The sequence below is a fragment of the Mobula birostris genome, chromosome 6, assembly GCF_030028105.1.
Source record: "Mobula birostris isolate sMobBir1 chromosome 6, sMobBir1.hap1, whole genome shotgun sequence".
In the NCBI taxonomy this organism is placed as follows: Eukaryota; Metazoa; Chordata; class Chondrichthyes; order Myliobatiformes; family Myliobatidae; genus Mobula; species Mobula birostris.
In genome coordinates this window covers 188,059,546-188,085,083 of record NC_092375.1, presented here as the reverse complement: position 1 = coordinate 188,085,083, position 25,538 = coordinate 188,059,546, and the positions used below count along the sequence as shown (strand labels likewise).

At 44.2% G+C, this 25,538-nt stretch overlaps 2 protein-coding genes across 6 annotated transcripts in view; one reads left to right on the top strand and one right to left on the bottom strand.

Annotated features, from left to right (window-relative positions):
* tgfbr2l (transforming growth factor beta receptor-like) overlaps positions 1 to 5,139 on the bottom strand; it is a 138,357-nt gene extending 133,218 nt beyond the window's left edge. For 3 of the 4 annotated variants that reach the window (XM_072262086.1, XM_072262088.1, XM_072262090.1), the window contains exon 1: positions 4,879 to 5,139. The gene's annotated coding sequence lies outside the window, so the exon portion shown is untranslated. Of the gene's footprint in view, positions 1 to 4,805 lie in introns of all 4 variants that reach the window. The other variant, XM_072262089.1, reaches the window with a different exon arrangement.
* Positions 4,948 to 25,538, top strand: part of snx4 (sorting nexin 4) — an 86,062-nt gene continuing 65,471 nt past the window's right edge. Inside the window, exon 1 of one of the 2 annotated variants that reach the window (XM_072262092.1) lies at positions 4,948 to 5,145. In XM_072262092.1, the coding sequence (XP_072118193.1) occupies positions 5,014 to 5,145 (132 nt within the window). In that variant the 5' untranslated portion in view covers positions 4,948 to 5,013. The remainder of the gene's footprint in view (positions 5,146 to 25,538) is intronic. The other variant, XM_072262091.1, reaches the window with a different exon arrangement.

Below are 25,538 nucleotides of genomic sequence, written 5' to 3'. Positions count from 1 at the left end.
GCTCACTGGTCTATAATTACCCGGACTATCCCTACTACCTTTTTTGAACAAGGGGACAATATTCTCCTCCCTCCAATTCTCCAGTACCATTCCCGTAGACAACGAGGACATAGAGATCCTGGCCAGAGACTCTATGTTCTATCCTTTTCTCTCAATAAGTTCATGATTATAATTCATTTCACTTCCCATCTACCTGCAATAACTTTGATATTGCTTATTAAGAATCTATCTGCCTCTGCCTAAAAACATTCAAGTTTTTGCTTTTACTGCCCTTTGAAGATATCAGACCATTTGGCTATGGCTCAAGTGTGGAGGGAGAAAGACACTGGAGCAGGTCAACAGTTCACTGACTATAATAAGAACTGTTGCAGGATTTAAACGAAAAGAAAAACAACAAAAGCTAGGCCAACAGGGCCGTTAACTAAAACTCTCAAACTTAAAGTTAAATGCAAAACTACAGATGGAAACAATGACTAAATACTAAATGTACACTGCTCCTTTACAGCATCAATTGGAATGGTAGCCCTCTTTCCTGGACAAAGGCAAGGATAAGCAGGGACCGCAAATGTGGCTGTGCTTTTGGTCAAGTTTCAACAAGACTAGAACGAAAAGAAGGGAAACAGCAATCAGCTGGAACAAGAATACCCGTGAGTTTGATTGCCAAACCTGTTCTGCAGTCTGCTTGCGCAGGTGCGTAGAACCCGCAGTAGAATCCATGGTTGTGACAGAAGAAGGCCAACAGAAAACAACATCCATCTTTTTCTAAAATGCACACACCCTTATTTTTAATCACAGATCCTCAATTCTGGATGTTACTACATTAGAAAATATCTTCTCCACATCCACTCTGCAAAGATCACTCAAAATCTACAGCAGTGGCCCCCAACTACAGGGCCGCGAGAAAACAATATGATTTGGCGCTATGAAACAATATGACTCAGCTGCACCCTTCCTCGTTCCCTGTCACGCACTGTTGAACTTAAACACCCCCCCACCCCCGTCGGCCGTCCACAAGAAAACTGTCAATAATAAACTGGTCTGCGGTGCAAAAAAGGTTGGGGACCCCTGATCTACAGAATATGGTGAAAATAGGGCATTCCTTACCGCAAAGATCTGTCTTGGCTGTAGAGGGGTTTTCAATTTCTGATTTCAAGAATGCAAAAGAGTTTGTTTTTGAATTAAATGCTTATTGTGTATTATCACCAGCTGCACTTTCTAGTCAAGTTTAGACCTTTTTGACTCTATTCTGGCAAAAAGTTTGAAGTTCAAAGTACTGTAAATTTCATTATCAAAGTGCATATATGTCACCAATGCTGAGATTCATTTTCATGTGGGCATACTAACCAAATCTATCTTCCCGTACTTAAAATAAAATTCTAAACTGCAGTGATGTTTAAAAAAATAAAATGCACAAAAAATATTTTAAGGAATATGGAAATAGAAGTTTGTATACTGGCTGGAACAAAAACATAAGAAATAGAAAAAGAGATAGGCCCATCAAATTGCTCCTCCATTCAATGGCCTCAACACTGCTATCTCACTCTTCCCCCAATGCATTGACATCATTACAATACAAATGTCTGCTAAGGCTGACTGCTTCCAGTCTGCACTTAATTCCTTGTGTTTTCTTCTAACATGCAATGGTTTATAAAATTGGTGTAGTTTATTATGTAGTGTGATATTGTCTATGGAAAATCAGAGTGATCTAAGGTCACGTAACCTCTAATTACATCAGATATCACCATAGGAGACTTATTATAAAGCAAACTTCTACGGATGTACTGTGGGGAGCATTCTAACTGGCTGCATTACCATCTGCTATGGGGGTAGGGGGTTGCTACTGCACAGGATTGAAAGCTGCAGAAAGTTGTGAACTTAGTCATCTCCATCATGGGCACCAGCCTCTGTAGCATCCAGGACATCTTTAAGGAGCAATGCCCAAAAAGGCAGCATCCATCACGAAGGGCCCTCCATCACCAAGGTCATGCCCTCTTCTCATTTCTACCATCAGGAAGGAGGTACAGGAGTCTGAAGGCACATACTCAGTGATTCAGGAACAGCTTCTTCCCCTCAGCCATCACTTTTCTCAATGGACATTAAACCTATGAACACACACAAAATGCTGGAGGACCTCAGCAGGTCAGGCAGCATCTATGGAAAAGAGTACAGTAGATGTTTTGGGCCGAGACCCTTCATCAGGACTGGAGAAAAAAAGATGAGAAATCAGAGTAAGAAGATGGGGGAGGGAGGAAGAAATACAATGTAGTAAGTGATAAGTGAAAACTGAAGAGGGTGAGGGGTGAAGTAAAGAGCCGGGAGGTCTATTGGTGAAAGGAATAAAGGGCTGGAGGAGGGAGAATCTGATAGGAGAGGACAGAAGGCCATGGAAGAAAAGGAAGGGGGAGGAGCACCAGAGGGAGGTGATGGGCAGGTAAGGAGATAAGGTGAGAGAGGGAAAAAGTGAAGGGGGAATTAATACCGGAAGTTCAAGAAATCAATGTTCATGCCAATCAGATTAGAGGCTACCCAGATGGAATATAGATGTTGCTCCTACAACTTGAGTGTGGGCTCATCACGACAGTAGAGGAGGCCATGGACTGACATGTTGGAATGGGAATGGGATGTAGAATTAAAATGGTTGGCTACTGGGAGATTCCACTTTTTCTGACATAGCAGTCGCCCAATGTACAAACGTACATTGGGTCTCACCGATATACATCGGGAGCACCAGTTACAGTAGATGACCCCCACAAACTCACAGGTGAAGTGTTGCCTCACCTAACACTACCTCATTACTTTTTATGCACGACTTATTTAATTGAACTATTTTATTATATATACATTTACTGTAATTCAGTTTTTATTATACTTTCTACTTTATTGTCGCCAAACAATTGATACTAGAACATACAATCATCACAGCGATATTTGATTCTGCGCTTCCCGCTCCCTGGATTACAAATATTAAATATTAAAAGTAGTAAAAATTAGTAAATATTAAAAAAATTAAATTAGAAATCATAAATAGAAAATAGAAAAATGGAAAGTAAGGTAGTGCAAAAAAACCGAGAAGCAGGTCCGGATATTTGGAGGGTACGGCCCAGATCCGGGTCAGGATCCGTTCAGCAGTCTTATCACAGTTGGAAAGAAGCTGTTCCCAAATCTGGCTGTACGAGTCTCCAAGCTCCTGAGCCTTCTCCCAGAGAGAAGAGGGACGAAAAGTGTGTTGGCTGTATTTATTATGTATTGCATTGTACTGCTGCCACAAAAACACCAAATTTCACAGCATATGCCAGTGATATTAAACCTGATGCTGTTTCTGAAATCAATAACATAGGAATTATATATATAAACGTTTGTATGTAAATATTGTTACACCAATGTGTGATATCTGTATTCTCTGCCTTTGTTCACTGTAGAAATAGGGCCAATTAACTACCATACGGTTGATATAACATGCTGGATCCTCTCTATGTTGTGTGATTAAGGCTCCATAACTTGACAAAACTCTCGCCTTATAGAATGGAGATGACTGGGTACAACTGATTTCAATCACTGAGACTGACATTGAGTTTAATTGCTTTTGGCAAACCAGGGCTCAAATCAATTTCTGCAGAAAATTCTCAGCTTTCATTGGGAAGTTAATTTTTTTTATATAATGTGTATTTCCTTCCTCCATAAGAGTGCAGTGACACACAAAGCAGAAAGGACTGGCCACAAAAGTCAGAGCCAGTGACCCCCAACCCAACAACATGGCTGCTATCTTTTGTCCACACTGCCAAATAACTTTTCGAGGATTTTATTGCCTCTCCAGCCATCTGCATAGCCATAAACCAGTCAAGCCCCTATGAATCGCAGATGACTAGAGTGGTTCTCATTTGTTGCACAATAGACAAATGAACGAATGCATATTTTTAAAAACGCAAACATGAGGAAATCTGCAGATGCTGGAAATTCAAGCAACACACACAAAATGCTGGTGTAACACAGCAGGCCGGGCAGCATCTATAGGAAGAGGTACAGTCGACGTTTCAGGCCGAGACCCTTCGTCAGGACTAACTGATATCTCTTCTTTCAGTTAGTCCTGACGAAGGGTCTCGGCCTGAAACATCGACTGTACCTTTTCCTATAGATGCTGCCTGGCCTGCTGCATTCACCAGCATTTTGTGTGTGTCACTTGAAAGCATATTTTTATTTTCTATTTCTTTCTCTTTTTAACCAGATGGCTTCGGTCAAAATTGTTTGGCTCTGTGTCTTAACTAAAGGTAAGATGATGCCGTCAAGCAGCGACAATATTTTGTGTGCAGCTGTAAAGGGAATGATCAGATATTTCCATTTAGGACCACTGCATCTGAAATCCACAGTCACAGTCATGGGTAGAATTAGAAGTGGTAGAGGTAGGTTCGATCTTGTCATTTAAAGTTAAATTGGATAGGTATATGGACAGGAAAGGAATGGAGGGTTACCGGCTGAGTGCAGCTAGATGGGACTAGGTGAGAGTAAGCGTTGGGCACGGACTAGAAGGGCCGAGATGGCCTGTTTCCGTTCTGTAATGGTTATATGGTTATATTTTTTTGAATAAAGACCATAAGATATAGGAGCTGAACTAGGCCATTTGGCCCATCAAGTCTGATTCGCCATTTCATCATGGCTAATCCATTTCCCTCTCAGCCCCAGCTTCTTGCCTTCTCCCCATATCCCTTCATGCCCTGACTAATGAACAACCTTTCAGCCTCTGCCGTAAATATACTCAATGACTTGGCCTCCACGGCCGCCTGTGGCAACGAATTCCGGCGAGTACATACCCAGAGCCTCACTGGAAACAGTTTGATGGGTTATTTTGAGGTCATGTATAACTGTTTACAACCTCCAACTCACTGATTGGTACGGTGAGTCCCCGGAGCAGGGCGCACCCACTGCGGGATCTTTCAGCGGGCCAGAGTGCGCTGTGCCTTTAACCGTGGACCGAGGTCGGAAGGCCGCAGGCCGCGGCTGCGCAGTGTGGAGTGGTGGATGATGGCAGATCAGGTCGGGAGGCAGGAGGAAGAGGAGCAGGTGTCGGCGGGGAGGAACTGGGAACCCCAGGCTGAGCCTGAGCTCCAGTCCAGTCAGGACACAGATAGTCCCACCGGCAACCAAAGCACGGTATGGATGCGGGCGAGCCGCGGGGAAATAGGGCGGCGTTGGGCCCTCCGGCATCGGGCGCCGGGGCTTGGTGGTAGTCTCCGCCCGGCTTAAGGAGCAACTCTGGGGGGCGGGCGCCGCTCCTAGAGGTGGGACTAGGGAGCTCCCTGGCGATTTAGGGGCATTCCTGTTTTTGCAGGCTTGGTCCAGACCGAAACGTTCCTTTCGAATCCCTGGGTGGGATATATGATTCACGCAGAGTATTTCACAGCTGCTGAGAGTGTTCGGCTACTTTGGAATTTGCGCTGAAATATTCCACGTAATCGTTGGTTCCGATTGGAGGTCCTCAGATTGTACACCGAGACACCAGCAGAGAATCCAGGCTCCTTTCCCCATTGACACATCAGATACACTGTATTTGTGTTTCATTTTCACCAATCTTTAGCTGCCAGTTTTGCTTGTGGGTAGCAATTTGCTAATGTGCTGAGCACTGAAACTCATTTGATCCAGAATGATTTTCTGTTAGCATTATTAGAACAAATGGGGCCTGCTTTTACTTTGTCTTGTGTCTTGGCAGACAAGGTAATAGAATGATAAATCAGGAATATTAATTGTGAATACGGGCACAAAAGCCAGGGCGTATACATTTTTGGTCCAAGTTTCCTTGACAATACACAAAATGGGGTTGCTGTTCTGTCAGGCAGCTTCAACCATCAGGCTCTTTAACCAAAGGGATGATGTCACTCAACTTCACTTGCCCCATCATTGAAATGTTCCCACCACCTGTGGACTCGCTGTCCAGGACTCTTCATCTCATGCTCTCAATATTTATTGCTTACTTATTATTATTTCAATAGTTCAGTAGTTTAGGTGACTGCAGGGAATTGTAAAAAGAGATTGTGGACTTTAATAATACCAGTGGTGTAGATGGCTAAAAGGATGAATTCTGGGGAGCTTGGAAAAAGGTTTAACAAAAGCAGGATCTTTATGGTAGAAGTCTCAATGCCACATGTAACAAGTACAGAGATAGAGTAACTAATATGTGGCTGCACGGGGATATCCAGGTGGGAAGCTTTTAGATTTGAGGCATTGGGACAGTTCATGGAGAAAGTAGAACACGTATTAACTAGAATGTTAGGATTGGAGCCAGTATTTGCTGGGCTGGGTGGTTGGTGTTTTGTGCTGTTGGGGAGGCGAAAGCAAGAGGTTTGGAATCTCCAAGGAAATTTGGGAATGGCACGGTTGAGTAGTCGTTCGCACAGCACTTTTCAGTACCAGCGACCCGGGTTTATTTCCCACTGCCGTCAGTAAGGAGTTTGTCAGTTCTCCCTATGACCATGTGCATTTTCTTTGTGTATTCTTCTCTCCCCACCCCCCCCCCCGCCACAGCTCAAAGGGTCGGAAGGGCCTATTCCGCGCTGTCTCAAAAAATTGGAAAGGAACACCAAAGCAGGAATTAGAAGTTGGACAAGTAGTAGGCAAAATAAATAGGGGAAGCTAAGGCAAGTGGCAACTTGGGATCCTAGTATTGAAAGTAGTAGGTGTTGAATTGACACTATATCTAATGCTCACTGTATTTGCAGCAAGAAAGATGAATTAATGGTATGACCCTAATTCTATTTTGGAAAAGATGGGAGCTGAATGTTCAATGATATTTGACTTCTAGAAAAAGTACAGGTGATAAGGCAGAATAAAAAGGAAGAGCTCAATGTGTTAAGTTTTCTTGGCTCTGCAGGTTATGATGTAGAACTATAAGTCAGTTTGGAACAGAGTAAGACATGGCAAAGTTCAATATTGGCAGACATTATTTATAAGTCTTCAAATTGTAGTTTGTGATTTTGGGTGGGACAAATCAGTATAAATTAGGTATGTGTGATACAGTAACCATGAGGACTTTAATCATGTACTGTATGTGGACTGGGTTCATCAGGTCAGCAGTATTAAGGTGGAGGCACAAGAGCCAGGGTGTATATGTTTTTGGTCCAAGTTTCCTTGACAGTACACAAAATGGGGTTGCTGTTCTGTCAGGCAGCTTCAACCATCAGGATCTTTAACCAAAGGGATGACGTCACTCAACTTCACTTGCCCCATCATTGAAATGTTCCCACCACCTGTGGACTCGCTGTTCAGGACTCTTCATCTCATGCTCTCAATATTTATTGCTTACTTATTATTATTTCAATAGTTCAGTAGTTTGGGTGACTGCAGGGAATTGTAAAAGAGATTGTGGACTATATACAAGATTGTTCTCTAGTGTCATATGGTGAGGAACCAACTAGGAAGAAAGCAATTTTGGAATTTTTTTAGGTAGTGAGAAAAGTTTAATTGATAATCTTCTAATCAAATGGCCTTTTGAGGAAGGTAGGATATTGAATTTGAAAGTGATGTAACTCCATGCATAATTTGGGTCTTAAATCTTTCTGAAGGAAACCATTAAGGCATGAGGACGCAACCTTAATAATGAAATATTAAGTTTCTTCCTTTGACTTTAATTTCTCTTGCCAATCATAAATGAAACACATTTGGTTTTAAGATTAAAATAAAAGGATCTTTTATTTTTGAAATTTATCATTATTCCTTAAGTGTGACTTGAAGACCACTTTTTAATGAACTCTGCCACATAACTATTTTTCTACAAGTCAAATAACAGAAATGACTATAAATCTGAGGATAAGGAGCATTGTAAGACTTGGCAAAGGAGAACTAAAAAACAATTTGAAATATGAAAACAAACCTGTGATAAGTGAAAATAGATTATGTGAAAAAAGTGGAGTGGAACTAGGCCCTCAAGCGTTTCATGCCTACCCCAGCATTTAATAAGATCATGGCTGGTCTTGACACCATTTCTGCACCTTTTCTACATGCCTCCCTTCAAATTATCAAATATTTATCCAATACCACTTTAATTTTTATGATCCAACCTCCGAGGCCGACAATTCCAGAGGTTCTCCAGCAACTGCGAGAAGATACTTACGAGTTTTAAATCAGTTAAATGACTGTTTGTATTCTCCAAGATTCTCCCACGAGTGAAAATAGCCTAACTTTTACTCTGTTAGGCATCTGTTGAGTCAAAGTTCAAAGTAAATTTTATTATCAATGTACATTTATGTCACCATATACAACCCTGAGATTCATTTTCCTGTGGGCATACTCAGCAAATCTATAGAATAGTAACTATAACAGAATCAATGAAAGATCAGCCAGAGTGCAGAACACAAGAAACTGCAAATGCAAATACAGGTCCCCCCCCCACCCCCGCCATCCGAAGGTAGAGCGTTCCTATGAAACGGTTCGTAAGCTGGAATGTCGTAAAGCAAAGAAGCAATTACCGTTTATTTATGTGGGAAAATTTTGTGAGTGTTCGCAGACCCGAAAATAATCTACCAAATCATGCCAAATAACACATAAAATCTAAAATAACAGTAACATATAGTAAAAGCAGGAATAATACGATAAATACACAGCCTATATAAAGTAGAAATACTTTTCCACAATCATTGCCTGAACTGTTCTCCGTAGTGAAAATCTCACGCAAGTGCCGTTGGCAAAAACACGGCGCAAGCGCTCTCCAGTAACCTTTAAGCTATGAAGCTGTCAAATCATACCAAATAACACGTAAAAATACACAGCCGATATAAAGTAGAAATAATATATGTACAGTGTAGTATCACTTACTGGAATTGGGAAGAGAGCGAGCATACTGATGGTGGTGTGTTAGACTGAGTCGTCGCAGGTTGGGGTGGTGCAGTGGCCCCCACCCTCCGGGCCGCCGACTGATACCGATCCGCGAAGCATGCGGGGGTACAGCGGTAGCCGGGAGGCACCCAGCACATCTTTAAGAAAAAAGCCAAAATAAGCATGCTAATTAATTAAGTGCTGCCGGCACGTAATTGGCGGCCCAGATCAGTGCCGATTTCCGATTGCATTGCCTCTGATCTGGGCCGACAATTACGTGCCGGGTGGCACTTAATTAATTAGCATGTTTATTTCAGCTTTTTTCTTAAAGATGTGCTGTGTGTCTCCCGTCTACCACTGCATTCTCCGCGAATCGGTATCTGTCCGCGGCCTGGGTGTTGGGGTGGTGGGACACTGGGGTGTCATCTCGTCGTCTATTTCCACTAGAGCAGGCAGCTCATCTTCTATGACTGCCTGCCTCGATGTCGAAGGTCGAGGTTCATCATCTGATGTGACTGATGTGGAAGGCTTGCTTGACTGCTGAGCCTCGCGCATTTTTCTATCATACAGTTCTTTGTAAGCACTCAAACCATCCTGCAAATATCCCCTAAACCGACGTACCCTTTCAAAATTAAAGTCGTACTTTATCATTACTCATTCGGTTTCGATTGTTATCCTTTCCTCTTGCAATTGCATCAGCTCTTCATCTATCAGTTCTTGGTCATGGGATGCCAAAACCTCTTCAACGTCATCTTCGTCAGCTTCCACAAGCCAAACTCACTTAGTCCTTACTTCCGCAAACAACAGGAATTCTGCAGATGCTGGAAATTCAAGCAACACACATCAAAGTTGCTGGTGAATGCAGCAGGCCAGGCAGCATCTCTAGGAAGAGGTGCAGTCGACGTTTCAGGCCGAGACACGAAGGGCCTGCTGCGTTCACCAGCAACTTTGATGTGTGTTGCTAGTCCTTACTTCGTTCAACACGATCCAAACGCTTAATTATGTCTAGTTTTACGCTAAGCGTAACACCCTTATGAGATCTTTCAGCCTTTTCCGATACCATAGAACTCATCTTGCTAACGGATGCTCACAGGCACGTGTTTAAGCAATGCCGGCGAGAATGCCGTTCCGAATCCGGGGGAGAGCGGCTGCTCGGGGCGCGCGCTGCCTTTTTTCGTAACAGTGAAAACACCTTCTGTTAGCGAAAACAGGGTACTAGTGTAGATCTTTCGTAACAGTGAGGTTTCGTAAAGCGAACGTTCGAAAAGCAGGGGACACCTGTATAAATAAATGATAATAACTAACGAAAACACTAGATAACACGAAAGAGTCATTAAAGTGAGATCATTGATTTTGGGAACATCTCAATGGGCAAGTAAGTGTAGTTATCCCCTTTTGTTCTGAAGCCCAATAGTTCTAGGGTAGTAATTGTTGTTGAACCTGGTGAGGTGCCTGTACCTTCTACCTGATGGCAGAAGTGAGAAAAGAGTGTGGCCTAGGTGGTGGGGATCGCCAATAATGGTAGCAGCTTTCTTACAACAGTATTACATGTAGATGTGCTCAGTGGTTGGAATAATGTGTTTTTGAGTAAGGTAACTCCTTGTTCTTTGAAACTCCAAGGAATAGTCCAAATTATTCCATCTCTTAGTAATAGCTCTCTCATTCCATGAATTAGCTGGTGAATGTGCTTTGTACTGCTTCCAATTTGGCTATTTTTTTTCTCCAGCTGGATAGGGACCAAATCTATTTCGTGTGAGGCTTCATTAGTACCCTGTACAATAACAACAAAGCCTACTTTTTTTTTTAATCTCCAATTCTTCTGCAATGAAGTCTAAAGTAATGTTTGGCTTCTTAACTACTTGTTGGACCTGTCTGTTAGCTTTTTGTGTCTTAGATTCCCCTGTGCTTCACCAACTTTGCCTTTTGATTTATCTTACTGAGCACATGACCATGAATTTCCCCACGTGAAACTTCATTTGCTTGTCTTTTGCCCACTCACTCAGTTTATCCCTATCCCATTGCAGGGCCACAGCAGGGCTTTCTTCCTACTTTTGCATCAGCAGCAAATTTGGAAACCTTGGATGGTTCTTTCCTCCAGGTCAATAATGTGAATAACAAACAAAGGCAGGGTCAAGAACTGATCTCTGGTACTTCACAAGTTACTGCTTTGCTGTCTGAAAAGGACCAATTTATTCCAGCTCTTTTTGATGCGATAGCCAGTTTTCAATTCATTGTAACCTTCAATTCAATTCCTGACCTTCATGTGTGGCTTAGCTACTAAACCCAGTGGAACTGTTTCTACTGACAGGAGAAGGGGAAAGGCAGGTTACTGATGCCTTCAAGCCAGTCACTTTGGGCAGGTGTGGCTCATCAGCTATGGTTAGCAGCTCATCTAGGAGAAGGAAAACTCTGATCTTAATCCTCTGCTGCTTTGTGGCAATACCCACTGGGGTGGGTGGTGGGGGGGAGGAGAATCCAGAGCTGGAGCTCAACGCTGATTAACAACTCCTGCAATGCTACTGGTGCCAAACTCTATCCGTCTCTGCCATTCCTTTGGATTCATCAGTTGCATGGAGAGAGGGAGCCTGCTGCATGTGCAACTGCTTTCTCTCCATATCATACTTAAGTATCACGTAGGCAGCTAGGATGCAATATCCATGGTCAACCCCAGCCAATGGAGGGCCTCGTGTAACACACTTCCTCTGGTACATGAGCTTTTAGTTTTGTGTGCCAGCTTGCTTTGTGGCACCTTGTCAAATGCCTTTTGGAAGTTTAAATACACTCTCTCAAACCTCCCTGTTACATTACCGAAGAATTCCTGCAAACTAGTCAAATGTGATTAACCTTGCACAAAACCACGTTGACTATGTTTAATTATATTCATTTTTTTCTAAATAAGTGATTTCTGCTTTGATTATTGACTTTGGCACCTTGCCAATAATAGCCATTAAACTAGCAAACCTTCTGCTTTTCTCCTTTTTTGAACAAGAGCTTTGCATTCATTCTCGCGCTCTCTCTCTCTCGCTTTCTCTCTCTTAGCCTGCTGAGTTCCTCCAGCACTTTATGTGTGTTGCAAGGGCTTTGTATTTTTGCATTTGTTGTTTTCTAATGTTCTGATAACCACCTGGAGTTGATTAAGTTATGGAAAGTTACAACTGATGGTGCTTCCCACTAGTGTGCATTCTGTTAGGTCTTGATGACTTATCTGCCTTTAGCCCCCTTTTCTTCTTCCTCTTCCCTTTTAGTTTCTCCAAAACTTTATTTCTTGTAACTGAAAGTTCTATTAGATACTTCAAAATGGCCTGTGTGGGATTTTGGGGATGCTAACAACATCTTCCACAGTGAAAATTGGTGCAAAAAAAGATAGTTCAACGTATATCCCATTCCTATTCTGATATGTCTATCCACGGCCTCCTCTACTGTAAAGATGTAGCCACGTTCGGGTTGGAGGAACAACACCTTATATTCCGTCTGGGTAGCCTCCAACCTGATGGCATGAGCATTGACTTCTCTAACTTCCGCTAATACCCCTCCTCCCCCTCGTACCCCATCCGTTATTTATTTATATACATACATTCTTTCTCTCTCTCTCCCTCTCACTATACCCCTTGCCCATCCTCTGGGTTTTTCCCCCTTCCCCCTTTTCCTTCTCCCTAGGCCTCCTGTCCCATGATCCTCTCATATTCCTTTTGCCTATCACCTGTCCAGCTCTTAGCTCCATCCCTCCACCTCCTGTCTTCTCCTATCATTTTGGATCTCCCCCTCCCCCTCCCACTTTCAAATCTCTTACTAGCTCTTCCTTCAGTTAGTCCTGACGAAGGGTCTCGGCCCAAAATGTTGACTGTACTTCTTCCTAGAAATGCTGCCTGGCCTGCTGCGTTCACCGGCAATTTTTATGTGTGTTGTTCAACATATGTAATTTTTTTCCTCTCTAATAATTGATCAGCCTTATTTTCTGGAGAATCCACACATAGCACCCCTTATTTTTATAATATGGCAACTGCACATTTTCTGTCACAATTAATTCATTTTCTCCCTTTATTGAGCCTTTTTGTCTTCAGATGAATGCTAAAAATTTCCCAGTTCTCTGCTCTGCCACAAGTTCTTTCCACTGTATATCTACTTTCAATTTAATGATATCCTTTATCTCTTTTGGTAATAGTGTCTTGTTCCTCTTTCTGATGGACTCCCTCTTTTTGATTGTGATAGACTCTCCTACTCATCTCTTTAAACGCAAACAACAGGAATTCTGCAGATGCTGGAAATTCAAGCAACACACATCAAGGTTGCTGGTGAACGCAGCAGGCCAGGCAGCATCTCTAGGAAGAGGTGCAGTCGACGTTTCAGGCCGAGGCCCTGACGAAGCAACTTCACCAGCAACTTTGATGTGTGTTGCTACTCATCTCTTGGCTTGTTTACCTGGTTAATCTTGGACATCACCCCCTGTTGTATGAATGAACTCACCGGAGAAAATTACTGATAGATATGAAGCATCTTCTTTGTTTGACAAAACAAGGTACAGCAGGCATCATGGAGATGCTTTTGGTCGAAAGGTCTGGCTGGCTCAAAATATTATGTGCTGAACATCAAAGGACTATTTACATTGTGTCGACAATGTTTCTTTGAAACTACACACAAACTCCACACCTCCCGACTGGCACCCACACTATAGAAATCCAACTGAACTTTAATTAGCATTGTCTGGTCTGTGATTCACGGACTTTAGAAACTCACTGTTCAGAGCTGCACACCAGATTAAATCCAGAATTCATATGAAGACTGGTGGCCAAAGTCATTTGCTAAATGTAAATGTGCACAAAAAACCACTCTAACAGTCCCTCCTCTTGGCCGTCCTGGACAAGAATAAATTTTGTACCTGGAAAGGCCAATCTTAGGAGGATCTATTCAACTAGGCAGCAGAAATGCCCTGCTTCAGAATTCTCCCTCCCCCCCCCCAATTATTTTATGTGTATCTACATTTACCCTATCATCCCTAATCGCTGTCTACAAAATGCTAAGTAGAGAGATTGTTCCAGAAATTTGGACAACAGCCTTTCAAAATGTGTCTTTGTTTGTATGCTTGTTGGCTCTTCCCCTGCAGGCTGATTCCAGCTCAACCACATTCCTCCTCTTCACCTCTTCATTTCCTGGTAGCTAAAACTCTGTCTTTCCGGGGGCACCAGCAAGGCAAGTGCATCAGGCTCGCAGGCCCTCTCATCGATGTACAGGAAGGGGTTGGGGTGGTCTCTATTTGAATGTCTGCAAGGATCTTTTCCTGGTGACACCCCCTTCCAAACTATCCAATCGATCACTGGCCTGAGCACAGTGAAAGGGCCCAGCTCATTTGTATTCACTCCTCATTCAGGCTGAGGGTGACTGCCTTCAGATGCCGTGTGCAATCTTCCTCGGTCTACCATGCTATTGAAATTGTGGAAGCTGCTGTCTCTGCTTTAACTTAAACCCTTCCCCATCTATTTTCTCCAATATCTTTTCTATTCTGTACTAATCAACTCATCAACTACCTCCAGCAACCAGCCTTCATTAGAGTATAATTACCATTACACTTTAGCATGCTGTTCATGGGTTTCTGTTACACTGTCAGTGTCTTCTGCCTTCGCGTTTCCTATGGATGTGCTTCCATCAACTGTGGTCAGGTCTGGTGTTCATCTCTTAGGTTCTCTGTCATTACACGGATAATCGGTACACTTGATCCCCTGCTCTATCTGTGGCGGCAATAAGAAGGTGAGTTGCATAGTGCCAGGCCAGATTGAAAAGGTCAGGGTGTCATGGCCCGAGCCAAGGTATGGGCTGGGTCAGATCACTGCTCAAAGTGGCAGAACCCAATGTTCAGATGGTGTGCTAAGTGACAGGCCAGATTGAAAAGGTCAAGGTGTTGGAAAGATCAGGCTGTCAGGGCCCAAGGTGAGCTACAGGCCAATTTACGTTGTGGAGCAGTGATTTTACTTGGCTCTGCACTGAACTGTGCGACTCTTGCAGACTTCAGTTCAGAAACGCTACAGGTTTCCCCCGCTATCCAAAGGTAGAGCGTTCCTATGAAATGGTTCGTAAGCCGGAATGTCGTAAAGTGAATAAGCAATTACCATTTATTAATATGGGAAAAATTTCTGAGTGTTCTCAGACCCAAAAAATAACCTACAAAATCATGCCAAATAACACATAAAACCTAAAATAACAGTAACATATAGTAAAAGCAGGAATAATATGATAAATACACAGCCTGTATAAAGTAGAAATACTTTTCTGCAGAGCTGTGTAGCCCAGCGAAAATCTCGCAGAAGCGCTCTCGGCAGAAACACTGTCTCCAGTAACCTTTAAGCTATGAAGCTGCCGAATCATACCAAATAACACATAAAAATACACAGCCTATATAAAATAGAAATAATGTATGTACAGTGTAGTTTCACTTACTGGAATCGGGAAGACTCCAATAAATTGCAGTTTCATCACAGTTAAACACTTATACAAATAACCACCTGACGCAATCGGCAATCACCTCTGATTTACATGCCGGGTGGCACCTAATTAATTAGCTTGTTTATTTCGGCTTTTTTCTTAAAGATGTGCTGGGTGCCTTCTGACTACTGCTGCACCACTTCATTCTTCGCGGCAATGTATCGGTCCGCAGCTCAGAGGTTGGGGACCACGGCTTAAACTATGAAGCTGCTCTCGCCTCCGAAACTGATCAAAGCACCCATGACTACCTTTAAATTCCACTTTAGCAACACTTTCATCACCATCGTCCAGTACTTTCTGTTTCAGCTTATTAAAAAGACTGACTGATTTCTCCTTTATAAGAAAACTTAATGGAACACCACGCTTTGTACACCCATCAATCCACTCAAGCAATAGACTCTCCATTTTATTCATTATTGGATGCTGACTAAGAGAAACCACTTTGATACGAGCGGAACCAAGAGTAACATCGGCAACTTTCAAGATTCTTTCTCTCTGCATATAAGTAGTGCGAATGGTGGATGCAGGCAAGTTCATCACACGGACAATGTCCTTACTTACTTCACCACGATCGAAACGCTTAATTATGTCTAGTTTTACGCTAAGTGTAACACCGTTACAAGCTCTTTTAGGTTTTTCCGATACCTTAGAACTCATCTTGTTAACAGATGCACAAAATAAGTCGTGATAAAGCACGTGTTTAAGCAATGCCGGCTAGAATGCAGTTCCGGGGGATGAACTTAGCTGTTCGGGCACGCGCTGCTAGCGAAAACAGGTGACTAATGTAGGTCTTTTGTAACAGCGAGGTGTCGTAAAGCGAATGTTCAGAAAACCGGCGCCACCTGTATTTGCTTGCGGTTACTGTTTGCATGATATTTTTTTCTATTGCACATTTGGTCTTTTATGGGTTATTTTATTTTCTTGTGGACATGATGTGTTTTTTTTTATTCTTTGCACACTGGGTGTTAGCCTTTTTTCATATATATGGGGTTGTTTTTGGGTTTCTTTGTTTTGTGGCTGCCTGTTAGGAGACAAATCTCAAGGTTGTATAATGTATGCATATGTTGATAATAAATGAACTTTGAACATTTCCTTCATCACTTTCCCTGTGAAATGTGCTCCCATATCAGAGTCCACCTGAAATGGGGTTCCCCACCCTGGGGGGATTTTCTGAACTAGAATACATGCAGCAGTGCAGTCTCTTGCTGGTAAAGCCTCTACCCACCGGGTGAAGTGATCCATAATTACTAGGCAGTAGCTTTTCCCATGCTTTTTGCAGAAGCCTCGTGAAGTCCATTTGGATGTTTTTCTAGGGTCCCCTCGGCTGTGACTGATTTGCCATCTGTAGCTTTATGCCCTAACTGGGGTTATACCAGAGGGTAATGATCATGCTCTGCCTTCCCTGATGTATCACCCCATGATATAACTTTGGGAGTATCTGCCTAATAATGGTGGGGCCACCATGACCCCTTCCTGCCCGTGTGTCCAGCTCCCATCTGGTTCCTCCTTTGTTCCCTTTCTGCTCCATTTCTCATTCTGTTCTCTTCCTCCTTTTCATATAATTTTACTAAACTGGCTTCTGTCGTTTCTTCCTGCACACTTGCAATTTCAATTTCCTTTTGTTCCTTTACTGCCTTCTTTGCAGTATTACCTGCCCACTCTTTTCCTTTCTGCTCGTCGCTCTCTCCTTTCTGGTGAGCTTTAACTTTAATTACCACCACCTCTCCTGGCAGACTCACTGCTTTCAGCAGTTGTTGTATTAGGTGTGCGTGCTGACTACCTGCCCTTCTGTTGTTGATGACTTCTCTCAGCTTCCCAGTATTGAGGAGCTCTGCAATGGTTTGATGTATGTAGTATGAGTTGTCCCCTCATTACAACAGGTTCATCTACTCACACTGCCCACACGGTGAATTCTAAAGCTGCTACGCAGCAGGGGAGTCCTACTGTCTGTTTCCTTGAATGATAGGCCTCTGGCCTTGTGCAGACATCCCACCTCTCCCGGAAGTTCCTGGGAGTCTCCCGCATATTAATAGTGGCTCCCTGATGCCTGCAAATTATATACAATATCACGGAAATCAATATTTTTGAGAGCAAGCGAGAGAGAGCATGAGAGCGACCACGAGAGAGAGTGCGCGGGAGGAAGAGCGAGAGCAAGCAAGCGCGCGAGAGAGCGAGAGAGAAAGCAAGCAAGAATGCGCGAGCGAGAGCGAAAGCAAGCGAGAACACTTGAGAGCGCGCGAGTGACCACGAGAGAGAGAGAGAGCGCGAGCGAGAACGCGCCATGGCAGAGTGTTCCAAAAAAAATATAAAACGTACGTCACCCCAGACTACACTAAAGTGTACCCCTGCCTAATAGGGTTCAAAATAATGACAGTGTTGCTCGCTGCGCTGTTTGCAACAGTGACTTTTCTATTGCCCATGTTAAGACTGTAAAAGACGTGTTGAGGTGAGTTTAACAGGTGTCATTCGTTCATTAGTATAGCTAATGTTATTTAAACTAGCTGGCCAGCTGCTAAGGAGCTATTCTATTGCAGACATCCCACCTCTCCCGGAAGTCTCCCGCAAATTGATGGTGCTACCTCCCTGAAATGAGTTTTTGCAGGGTGGGATGTCTGCTTGTGTTCCCATGGTCTTGCATCACTACAGTGTGGTAGTACCTCCCTCATTGCTGCAGTGTTGGTGAAAGGGACGAGCCACATCTGGTAATCCTTGCCTGGGTGCAGAGATCAGGGATCTCTTGCTATCTGTAAAAGCCTTTTCCTGATCCGGCCTTGCCTTCATTCCTCCCGGAGGCTTCCCTCCTTTAATCAAGGCCTGTATCAGAGGCACTAGTGCTGAGAACCCTGTATGAAATTATGGCCGTAATTGAGTAGGCCCATTGCCTTCCTCAATCCGCGTACGTTTACTGGGAGGGCATGAAGCTGATTGCCAAAAGTCTGTCATCTGACATGTCCTTCCTCCCCTGGGAAATGATGTAGTCTAGGTACTGTACAGTTTCCTTTCCTCTCTGAGCCTTATGTGGACTGATTTTAAACCCCTAATCTCATAGTATCTCCATAACATTAGTTTTCGCCCCTAAATGACCTGCTTCATCTTTTGAAACAATTAGATTATCTACATATTGCAAGATGGTCGACCAGTAGGGCATTAGATCGAGCTTTTCCAAAGTCTGCGCCATGACCTTATGAAAAATGGCTGGACTATTGTGGAATCCCGGTGGGGGGTCTGTTCTGGAAATACTGCTGCCCAGCCAAGGTGAAGGCAAATCTGTCTTGGGACTCAGGTGCTAAGGGGAGCCGCCAAAATCCATTAGCGATATGCAGGACAGAGAAAACCTTATGTCCTGGAGACAGGCATTCAGGATTGTTGCAGGAGTCGCCACAATAGGATGAAGTATCATTGTGGTCTTATTAAGGGCGGTATAGTCTATTGTTAACTGATATGATCCATCAGGCTTCTTTACAGGCGAGTTAGTTGATGCATTTTCTCTGAGTATCCCCTGGTGTTTTAGTTCCTTCACTATACCCTGAACAGCTGTCAGTGTGTCTACACTGGCTGTATTGTGTTTTCTGGTTATATATGTTCGCTGCACCTGGCTTGTCCATATTATTTCTCCCTTTCCTGTATCTCTATAATGTCTCCTGCTTCCCTTAAGATGCTTAGTCCAAGAATAGTACCGTCATTATTTGGACAGACCTAGAAATACACTGGAAGCTGCACTCAGCCGATTTTGAGTATTTGTGACTTGCTTCTTCCTGCTTTTACTGTTTTATTCCTCCTACACCAGTAATATAAATAGCCTCCCCGGTTGTTGGCAATTGTAGGTCAGTTATCAATACCGATGCCCTTGAGTCAACTAACATCATCATCATCATCACCATCATCATCATCATCTCGTAGTCGAGTATGATTCTTCTGCTGGTGGCTGATCGGGTCACTTGTGGATCTTGAGATGATTGCAAGTCCTGTTGCAGTGTAGGCTGGTGTAGGTCATTGAAGTGGTGGTAGAGGTAGCTGGTTAGGCCTTTCCCAGTCTCTTTACATTGAAGCCACATAGTCTCAATCGCATGGTGGAGTTATTCTTCGAGCTATGCAGTTCCCTCATAGACCGTCCTCCTCCAGCTTTTCCAATACCGTGCTTATTTCTCCAATTCATTCAGGTTGATGTGGCACTTTCCTCAGGTGGGTCTTGATAATTGTCCTTGAACCGCTTTTACTGCCCTCCAGGAATGCCCCTTGCAACCTCGAACAGGCTGAACAGGAGTTGCTTAGGGAGGCGGGACTCAGGCTTACAGGTGATGTGGCCGACCCATCACAATTGGTGTTGAGTCACGATTGTGGCTATGGAATTAATGTTAGCTTCCTCCAGGGTGCTGGAGTTAGTATGCCTGTTCTTCCAGCTAACTCTCAGAATCTTTCGGAGGCAGTTTTGATGGCGAGCTACTAGAGATTTTGTGTACCTGCTGTATATTGTCCATGACTCCGCTCTATATAGCAAGGAGGGGAGGACTATAGCTTTATAGACCTGAAGCTTAGTGTTGGTCTTGATATCCTGATTTTCAAAAACCCTCTTTCTTAGCCTGACAGAAGCTCCACTTGCACAGCCAATTCTGTGACATTTCAGGGTCAGTGTTGGTTCTTGAAGAAAGAAGGCTGCGAAGATGTGGGAAATGATTAGTGTTCTCCAGAGGGATATTGCCATCTTGGGCAGTTGGAGGTTCAGGAGCTTGATTTGGAGCAGACTGGTGCAGGAGTTGGGTTTTCTTGATGTTTAGATCAAGTCCCAAGAGCCTGTATGCTCCGGCAAAAGCATCTATTACACACTGCAGATCCTCCTCAGAGTGAGCTATGATAGCGTTCTCGTCTGTATATTGGAGCTCCATGATGGAAGTAGTTACCACCTTGCTCTTTGCCTTGAACGTATTGAGGTTAACGAGCCCCCATCTGTCCGATAGAGAATCTAGACGCCTTGTAGGAGGTGTTGGCCTCTCAGGTGAAGAATGGTTGCAATAAAAACGGCAAACAGAGTTGGGGGCAACCATGCACCCCTGTTTGAACCTGGTCTCAACCTTAAAAGGTGCTGTTTCAGAGCTGCTGTTGTTGATGACTGTTGCACTCGTATCAACTAACGTATCGCATTGCTGGCCCCTTAACAATGCTGTTGTGTACATCCACAGGTCACCAGCACTGGCAGTGGGGGCTGCCGCCACATCTTTTTCTGACCTAGAAGCTGTCTTCACCAGCTCTATGATCTGATAGACCATCAGACTGGGCGCCAGTGGGGTGAGGGATTGCCTTTCTGCTGTGTGACTCCTTTACCCTCCCACGTCTATTCCAGCAGTTCCTTGCTTTGTGTCCTAACCGCCAGCAAACAAAACAAACCCTCTGGGACATCACAGCAGCTGCATCCCCTATAGCCACTTTGCAATGTCTCTTACACTTTGGTGTATCTCACTGGCCCACAAAACTTATCACAGAGTAGGTCGACCCCACCGTTATGCCTAAATCTAAAACTTCCTGTTGAGCTCAGCCCTTGCTTCATCATTTTCAGGAAGACATGGTCGTCGCTCCCTGGATTATCCAGCCCTGAATATTCCACATACGCTCAATATTTACATTCTGCATAATCCATGGGTGTCTCATCAGCTCTTTGAATCACTGACATTATTGCTCCCCAGTTACTCTCACCTCTTCCCCCACCCCCAGTCACTGCCTCACTTCCCCTTTAAAAGAGTGATATCTTTCTTCATTGCTGGCATTTCCAGAAGTTGCCCATGTACCATCCTGCATCCCCTGGGCCATACTGTTCCACATATTCCTCGGGCACTTCGCTTTTACCAACATATGTATATCTTTAGTGTGTATATGTACTGTATATCTTTACAGAGCAAGAAGGCTGCGAGTGAATAGCTGATATTTTTTTGGAGCAAAGGGAGTTTTTTACTACTCGGGATGAAAGAGAGGCGAGACTGCACAGGTGCATGACATCAGCCAGTAGAGCGTGAAAGGTTTAAAAAGAAGACCGCCATATCCAGCGGGCAGCGGAGTGAGAGGCGGCAGAGTGATAGAGCTTTGGCTCAATGGGCTTAGGCAGTAACGGGAAGAGGCAAGGGAGGTTTACCTGTGTTAATTGCGGAAAGGAAGTAGTGTCAGTGTGAGGCCAGTTTTCTGTGCTCGGTGTCAGATGTGGGAGGTCCTGGAGTCTCCCAGCTTCCTGGAGGGCCATATCTGCACCAGGTGTGTCAAGCTGCAGCTCCTAGGGGACCGAGTTAGGGAACTGCAGATGCAGCTTGATGACCTTCGCTTCGTCAGGGAGAGCGAGGAGGTGATAGAAAGGAATTATAGGCAGGTGGTCACACTGGGGCCATGGGAGACAGACAAGTGGGTCACAGTCAACAGGGAGAAGGGGAAGAGTCAGGTACCAGAGAGTACCCCTGTGGCTGTACCCCTTGACAATAAGTACACCTGTTTGAGTAATGTTGGGGGGGGGGAACAGCTTATCTGGGGGAAGCTACAGTGGCTGTTCCTCTGGCACAGAGTCTGGCCCTGTGGTTCAGAAGGGTAGGGAAAGGAAGAGGATGGCAGCAGTGATAGGGGACTCTATAGTTAGGGGGTCAGACAGGTGATTCTGTGGACGCAAGAAAGAAACTCGGATGGTTGTTTGCCTCCCAGGTGCCAGGGTCTGGGATGTTTCAGATCGCGTCCAAGATATCCTGCAGTGGGAGGGAGAACAGCCAGAGGTCGTGGTACATATTGGTACCAATGACGCAGGTAGGAAAAGGGAAGAGGTCCTGAAAAAAGACTACAGGGAGTTAGGAAGGAACAGGACCACAAAGGTAGTAATCTCAGGATTACTGCCTGTGCTACATGATAGTGAGAATAGGAATAGAATGAGGTGGGGGATAAATGAGTGGCTGAGGGATTGGAACAGGGGGCAGGGATTCAGATTTCTAGATTATTGGGACCTCTTTTGGGGCAGGTGTGACCTGTACAAAAAGGACAGGTTGCACTTGAATCCCAGGGGGACCAATATCCTGGCGGGGAGATTTGCTAAGGCTACTGAGGAGAGTTTAAATGAGAATTGTTCAGGGGTGGGAACTGAACTGAAGAGACTGGGGAAGAGGAGGTTGGCTCACAAATAGAGGAAGCTTGTAGACAGTGCGAGAGGGAGCATAGGCAGGTGATAGAGAAGGGACGCGCTCAGACGGAAGGTTTGAGATGAGTCTATTTTAACGCAAGGAGTGTTGTAAACAAAGTGGATGAGCTTAGAGCGTGGATCAGTACTTGGAGATATGATGTGGTGGCCATTACAGAGACTTGGATGGCTCAGGGACAGGAATGGTTACTTGAAGTGCTGGGTTTTAGATGTTTCAGAAAAGGGAGGGAGGGAGGCAAAAGAGGTGGGGGTGTGGCACTGTTGATCAGAGGTTGTGCCATGGCTGCAGAAAAGGTGCCATGGAGGGATTGTCTATGGAGTCTCTGAGTGTGGAGGTTAGGAACAAGAAGGAGTCAATAACTTTACTGGGTGTTTTTTTATAGGCCGCCCAATAGTAACAGGGATATCAAGGAGTAGATACGGAAACAGATCCTGGAAAGGTGTGATAATAACAGAGTTGTCGTGATGGGAGATTTTAATTTCCCAAATATTGATTGGCATCTCCCCAGAGCAAGGGGTTTAGATGGGGTGGAGTTTGTTAGGTGTGTTCAGGAAGGTTTCTTGCCTCCTTGCCTCAGTTCCCGAAGGTCCCCCCACCAGGCTGGGTCCTCTAATTCTGGATACCCCCACTCTGGGAAACATCGTCTCCCAATCTACCCTATCTAGTCCTTTCAAAATTCAGTAGGTTTCAACGATATTTCCATTTTCCCCCCCCCCACAATTCTTCTAAATTTCTATGAGTAAAGGCCCAAAGCTGCCAAATGCTCCTCATATGTTAACCTCTTCATTCCTGGGATTACCCACATGAGCCTTCACTGGACTCTGTCCAATGACAACATATCCTTTCTGAGGTATGGAGACCAAAACTGTTGACCATACTTCAAGTGCAGCCTGACTAGTGTCTTCTAAAGGCTCAATATTATTTCCTTGCTTTTATATTCTATTCCCCTTGAAATAAGTGCCAACATTGCATTTGCCTTCTTTACCACAGACTCAACCTGTAAATTAACCTTCTGGGAGTCTTGCACAAGGTCTCCCAAGTCCTTCTGCACCTCTGATGTTTGAACCTTCTCCCCATTTAGATAATAGTCTGCATTATGGTTCCTTTTACTAAAATGCATTATCATTCATTTTCCAACACTGTTCCTTCTGCCACATTTTTGCGCATTCTTCTAATCTAAGTCCTGCTGCAATCTCATTGTTTCCTCAGCACTACCTATCCTTCCACCTATCTTCATATCATTCACAAACTGCCACAAAGGCATCAGTCCCATTATCCAAATCATTGACAATGTGAAAAGTAGTGGTCCCAATACTGACCCCTGTGGAACACCTTTAGTCACTAGCAGCTAATCAGTAAAAGGCACCTGTTTCCACTTGCTGCCTCCTGCCTGCAGCTATCCTTCTATCCAAGCCAGTATCTTTCCTGTAACGCCATAGGATTTTATCTTGTTAAGTAGCCTCGTGTGGCACCTTATCACTTATGTTGAGTTCAAGTTTGCATGCACCACTTGCACTGGCCACTCGTTCCACACTCTCGCGACTCTTTTGAGTGGAGAAGTTCCCCCTCATGTTCCCCTTAAACTTCTCACCCTTCACCCTTAACCCATGACCTCTAGTTATAATCTCATCCAACCTCAGTGGAAAAAGCCTGCTTGCATTTATCCAATCTATACCCCTGGTAATTTTGTGTTCCCCAGTTACTCTCGCCTCTTTCCTCTCCCCCCTCCCCCCTCCCCCCAGTCGCTGTCTCACTTCCCCTTTAACTGCATACTATACTCCAAATTAGGTGCAGTTCTGTACTGTACTGAGATTTAAAGTTGCTGACCCTCTCCACCTCTGATTCCCCCGGAGAGAACTGGCTCATGGATCTCCAGTTTACTCCCGAAGTCAATAATCAGCTTATTGTTCTTTCTGGCATTGGGTGAAAGGTTGTTGTTGTGGCACCACTCAGCCAGGCGGTGGGTTTGTTGTATAAAGAGTGAGTAAAGTAGGCCTGTTTTGGCTCATGCTTTAAAGAATAACAGTAATCTCTTTGAAACTTTGAGTGTTGGAGCCAGAGTGAAGCCATTTAGCACTGATAAAAAGAAATTCCTGCATTTGTAGAATGGTGAATTTTTGGAATTCTTTTAACCCAGAGGATATAGTGGGCTCAAGGTTGAGTTTATTCAGAACTGAGACTGATAGATTTCCAGATAGTAAGGGAATCTGAGAACTATGGAGATTGTGTTGAAGAATGGTGTTGACTTAGAGGTTGGCTTTAATATTGAGGAATAGGAGAGCAGGCTGTGAGGGCCAGATGGCCCATTCTCGACTTTATTTTACTTTTAACTTTTTTTTTGGTGTGCGTGGCTTGTACTGATCTGTTTACATTAAGTTATACAAAGCTAGCATTGCACTCATCTTGGCTGCTTTATACAAGACTCTCAGTCTATACTAGGGAATCTGTAACAATGCAGTCAAAACTCTACAAATTGGTGGGCAGTACAGTAGTGCAGCAAGTTCTGGCATGGCTGAAATTCCTTTAAGAGAAAGATCAGTTAAAATGGTTCAAATGGTTCCATTTGTTAGAGAATATGTACAGTATATAACCTGAAAGATTTGTCTTTGCAGACCTCCATGAAAAACATAAAAACCTCAAAAGAATGAATGACAGAAAAACGTTAGAACCCCAAAGGCTCCTTTCCCCCCTCCCACGCGCAAGCAAGGATCAACGCATCAACCCCTTCTCCCTGCCTGTTTCAGCAAAAAGTGCCAGCGTCTACTACTCACCAAACAACAACAAAGCACCCAAAGAAAGGCCATGATCTGCAGTCAACAAAAACTGTTTACCCGACAGTTCAACATGCCACAGACTCTCTCCCTCACTAACAAGGCATAGAAAGATATCACAGTAAAAAGGGGAGACTGACAGTCGTTACGATATTAAAGTCTGCTGCGCCGCTTTTCCATACATCCGCTGAAGCGAAATTTTGATGTTCCCTCTCCCGCAGTCAGCAACCCTGGCTCGGAATCGGTCATCCACGGGGCTGCACCCCAGAGGTGCCATTTTCCAAACTGTGCCCAGAGAATGTCGGAAAATGGTTGGCCAATGAGGTCCAGGAATGGG